At 30.6% G+C, this 5624-nt stretch overlaps 1 protein-coding gene across 1 annotated transcript; it reads right to left on the bottom strand.

Annotated features, from left to right (window-relative positions):
• Positions 1–535: 535 nt before the first annotated feature.
• LOC133783575 (cytochrome c oxidase assembly protein COX15-like) lies at positions 536–2988 on the bottom strand. Its single transcript, XM_062223230.1, has 7 exons — positions 2913–2988; positions 2209–2507; positions 1801–2026; positions 1463–1708; positions 1231–1341; positions 847–978; positions 536–716 (listed from the first exon to the last, which is right to left on the bottom strand). Exons 1-7 carry the CDS (start codon positions 2937–2939, stop codon positions 546–548), a joined length of 1212 nt encoding a protein of 403 aa, XP_062079214.1. The 5' UTR covers positions 2940–2988; the 3' UTR covers positions 536–545.
• Between the last annotated feature and the right edge of the window lie 2636 nt (positions 2989–5624).

Below are 5624 nucleotides of genomic sequence, written 5' to 3' on the forward strand. Positions count from 1 at the left end.
AGAAGGATTCAATTCACATCTCCTTCCTTGGCGTTCACAACTCTGTCACTGCCAATGATACAAACTATATGTTCTGCTTCTGTATATTTTATGTACATATATCATTATTGTAAAACTTATTACAATATAACAATTGGATAACCATTTTATGTATAGTATAATTTATTACAACGCAAATTTAAACAATATAACATGCATTATTGACTACTAAAGAAAAAGATAGTATTAAAATATATTGTCATACTTTATCTAGTCTCGTGCTATTCTTTATCACCACTCTCTCACAACCTCATTCCAATATACAAATATCTTATCTGATCAATCAATGTTCTCTGGTACGTCTTCTTCCATCAAACTTTTTCTAGCTGATCTCCATGAACGAAAATGGGGTAAGGCCCTTGTAACATGAAGCACCATCCAGGAAGGAAAATTGTCCTTGTATTATTTTTTCAATTTATAACGTTTCAAGTTCCACAATAAGGAATTGAATAAACCACATTAGCTAAACAAGAAGAAGAAGAAGAAGAATAAATTTGTGCAGTAAGCTAGATTGTCTTGGCAACTTTAGGCAGAGATTTAAGAAGAAAGGGCGATGGCTTCCTCAGAGTGTGAATGAGAAGGATCATCAGTGACATTAGTGTCAAAGCCCCAGCTTGATGAGCACTGCCCAGGGAAACTGGCACGTATGACAAAAGGGTAGATATCCCCAAGGTAACCTGCAATGATTACAAGAATGATCATCAAATATCGTTCAGTCCTAGCTACATGTTCAAGGGGAAGAACCAAGTTTCGATCTTTAAAGTCAGAAGAACATTAATAGAAATTGAGTTATCGAAACATATGTACCTGAAGACCAGCCATGCCAACAGTGCTTCCAATCAAATATCGAACTGCAGGATGAAGATCCACCTTCCTCGTCAACCACCATAATGAGCCGATTGAAACTAAAGTGGCTGTTGCCAGGATACGATGGTCAAGCTGTAAATGAGGTTAAAAGGAATATTCTAAGATCACATTGATGAGTATAGGTTCACACGGATTTCAGGAAACTACTGGTCATGCAGAGTTTGAGCCATTGAGCTCGTAGTTCAATGGATTAAAATATATTTTTCTGAATTTGAGATCTCGTGAATACCTTTATGAATCAAAATTCAACGACAGACTGAACCTAAATCATGCTAAGGAATTCTCTCATTAATACATAGTAAAGAAACACCACAGGAAAATTACCTGCACCAACGAAGTATTCTCAAAGAAGTTGCGAATAAGTGGCTTCATTTCTAGAACATCCTCAGGTATCCATGTGTCACCCATCTTTGGAAAAGTATTGTAGGCATGTCCCTGGAAATTCACAGAATCATTATCATGATACGCTGCTAGCAAAAAAAAAAAAAAAAAGCATACCACCTACTAACTAATTTGTTAAAAACTGAGCAATACAATAACAGTTGAAGTTACATACAGCATCATTTCCTGCAACAAATGCTCCTGAGACAGCAGTAATGCCGACGAGTAAGCTGACAGGAAGAGCAAATCTCTTTACTTTTGCGGCACCCTTAACCCAGGACATTGATTCTGCAGGTGGTTCGGGCATTACCACCGAGAGACCTGTCCAAAGAAGGCCGCTGTATATAACAAATGCCGAAGTGAGATGAGCTGCAAGCCGATACGGACTTACTCTAGGCTGTGCATATTCAGATGGTGGTTCCTATTTGAAAAAAGAGAGATCATTTAAAAAGGCGCAAACCACAACATTTTTCGATTCAAATTTGCAAATACACTTAATATAAGGTGTCCTACCTCTAAACCACTTTTAACCATCCACCATCCAATCAGACCCTGCCCAGCACCAAGGGCGAAAAGAGTAGAGAGTTTCAGTCCAAGTCGTACGGTAATATATCCCTTACGAAGAAAATATGAAAATGGCAAAGCAAACATGATACCAAGAGCTCTTCCCCACATACGATGAGCATATTCCATCCAGTATATAAATTTGAAATCATCAATGCTCATTCCTCGATTAACCCTGCAAAAACCATCATCCATAAATTAAAAAAAATATTAATAATATTATAGCAAATGCCATAAAATAATCCTTGTCCAAACTCCAAAAGAGTTCACCTCAAAACCGTTAAAAACTAGAAAGCTAAGCATCACAAACCATTAGCAATGCTACAAATACATGTACTGTTCTTTTCTTTCACTGACCGCTTATATTCAGGGGACAGCTTGTACTTCTCGAATTCCTGTAACCATTCCTCATCAGATAGAGGCGGGAGCCCACCACTGAACTTCCAATCAGTCATCGAAAGACCAGATCTTGTTAGTCGTGTAACACCTCCAAGTACGACCATACTAAACACCCAAGCAGCAGAACCAAAGAGCCATATCCCAACCATTTTCTGAGCATGAGGTCCTCCATTTACAAGTAGCTTCAGTCCTTCATTACTTTTTGCATTAAGAGATTGCACAGTGGAAACATTTCTCAAAGATGGCACATACTGACCCTGAATTGCATTATAAACTTGTTACACAAGTATTACATTTAAGTTGCATGAACACTATACATGAATTGTGTTCCAATTCCCAAGTGAAACAGAGTTAGAACAAAGACTTTCATTACAATTAATTGTCATGGAATACAGGGTCGCCATAAGAAACACATAATATCTACAATTGCAATGACAGTTTACAGAACTCCACAATCAAATCTATGACTACTATGACAATGCTTTATGGATTACATATATATAAAAAATGAGAAAGTTGTCATTTTGGGTGTCTCGAAATGGCATTTAATGAAGTTGAAGCTAATCAATTCAGCTCAAAGTGTTTGAAGTTGGTTCAAGTTTCCATATAACAAAATTTAGCAAAGTACAATCTCTTAGTTCTAAAGATAAAGATAGAAGAACCTTAGGGGAAGATCGGAAGTCATGCATAGAATTCTCCGTACGATTCCAGTGGAGAAAAATCTAGATGTCTCCTCCCTTGCAACTCTAGACGAAGATGATATTGCTTGGGTGAGGTGGTTGTAGAGAGCCTTACGGTTGCTCTTCACCAACAAAAATGGTGATAATCGGTTCCGGAACATATAATATAACAACAAATTGCTTTCTAAAAAAAAAAATAGTAGGTATAATATTTAATATTATATTAAACATATAATATATAATATTTTGTTGTCACTCTGAAATTCAAAAATTAAAACAAACATAAACTTAAACAAAAATAAATATATTATTTAATTAAAATAAGATATTTATTTCAAAATTTATATGATATTAATATAAATTTAATAAAAATAATTAATAAATTCTATAAATAAAACTAAGCAAACGTGTATATTGTATGTTGCTTGTATCTAGTATATATATTTATATAATAGATTGTACCAAAAAAATATTCTTATTGATGTTATAAATATATATGTAAAAAAAAGATAAAATATTTTTAACCATTAAAAATATGAAAATGAGAGAATACAATTTTTTTTGTACTCTTAAAAAAAATATTAATGTTTTTAATTTCTAATGCAAACTAATGTGTATGAAATTACAAATTATGAATTATATTTCAAATAAGTTTTTAAATATTTAATTACCACTTGCTCTTTCAAATTTTATTTTAGAAAATAATAAATTAAGTAAAAAACTTTCAATCTTCTATTAGAATTTTAATAATACATACTTAGTTGAAATTGATAAAAATATGCTTTTGATTATATTATTTTTTCATAAAATTATTATTATTATTATGATTATTGTTATTATTATTATTATTATTATTATTAAATAGCAAATACATTTGTTTAATTATTTATTTATTTAATTTAAATTAAATTTTAATCATGTTTATAATCTAAAGTTAAAGATAAGAATATTCTGTTAAAGTTAAAAAAAAAAAAAAAAACCGTTAAAACAAAAGATTTTCGTTATCTACACACTTTTTATATAAAAGAGATATATATGTATATATAGGATTTTTCTTTGTAGGTGCTATCTAAAAAAGAAGCGTACCGGTACACCTATTTGTAGGCGCTACCAAGAACAATTTTTGATGCTATTTTTTTTATGACCGTATTTATTCTAGTTATTTAGAGTATCTTGCAAATTTTTAAAAAATTCTGAATAATTTACAATGCCGAAAACAATGTTCTAACAGGTTGTAGCACACTTGACTAATTTTTTTATGCGCATGGAAAACAATATTTTTTAACTTAATTTTTGACACGTTAAATTATTCGGAATTCTATGTTCTAAATAACTACAATACATATAGTCATACAAAAAAACCGCGCCAACCTGTGAATTAGTATTTGGTGCGATTTTTTTATGACCATATATATTCTAGTTATTTAAAGCATCTTGCAAATTTTTTAGAAAATTCCGAATAATATACAGTGTCGAAAACTAGGTTCAAACATGTTGTTTTCCACATGCATAAAAGAAGTAGTCATGCGTGTAATAATCTATTTTAAATATAGTTTTTGGCACTGTAAATTATTCAAAATTTTCTGAAAATTTTCAGGATGCTCTAAATAACTTCAATATACACGGTCATAAAAAAAAACTATGCCGAAAATTGTTCATGTGTCAAGAATACACAAAAACCCACCACTAGAACTCTTTTTGAAGCGCCTACAATATATTTTCCATATGCTTAGATGTTTTATTGTGTTATATGTGACCCTATTATATTGTATGCATTTATTTATATATATATATATTGTCAGCTCATCATATTCTTTTCTCACTCGTATGTACACTTATTTTTTGACACATTTTTAACATAAAGATTGTTAATGACTTCCATTAGTTAGGACTTATTATTAGTTCTATTAATTTTATTTTTTATAGTCTATATATAATTAGTTTTATTTCAAATATATATTAACAAAAAAAATTATTTACAAATTAATTGTCAGATATTGATGAATGCAATGAGAAAATCTCGAGATGTTCTGAAGATAGTACTTGCGTGAATACTTTCGGAAACCATCGGTGTAGTTATAAACGCAAGTTTATTTTTATAGGTATGTCTTTATATACAGTGTGCATTTATTTATTTATATGACTGATGTTATTTGTCATCTTAACTATCTAACATTACATGAAGTGACATCCTATAATTGGTTAGCGATATTTTATACAAAAAAATATTTAATGCGCTAATTGGGGTATGATACTTCCCTGCAGTGTTGGGAACCAGTAATGTCTCTTAACAATTCTCTATTTATATATATAATAGAAAAAAACTTTTAAAAATTATATATATATTAATTAAATAATAAAATAATTCAATTGGGGTAGCTACTACACCACTAGACCTCAACTATATATCCAATCTCATTACTTATATCAAATTACTAGTTAGCGAAATTTTTTTAATCACTACTAATAAATTATTTGTCATTGAAAAGTTATATTTATATGAGAAATTTGTGAAAATGACATCTTTTTTTTAAGTGATATTGCAATCTGACCTACTTTTGATAATTTTTTGCAAAATGATCTCTGTTTAAAATTCGACCAGCTGTCTAAATTTTTCGACCAGCTGTCTAATATTTTTTACTAGCTATTTGAATTTTTCGACCACATGTCTAAATTTTCGACTAGCTGTCTAAA

This window comes from Humulus lupulus, chromosome 6 (assembly GCF_963169125.1).
Source record: "Humulus lupulus chromosome 6, drHumLupu1.1, whole genome shotgun sequence".
Taxonomy (NCBI): domain Eukaryota; kingdom Viridiplantae; phylum Streptophyta; class Magnoliopsida; order Rosales; family Cannabaceae; genus Humulus; species Humulus lupulus.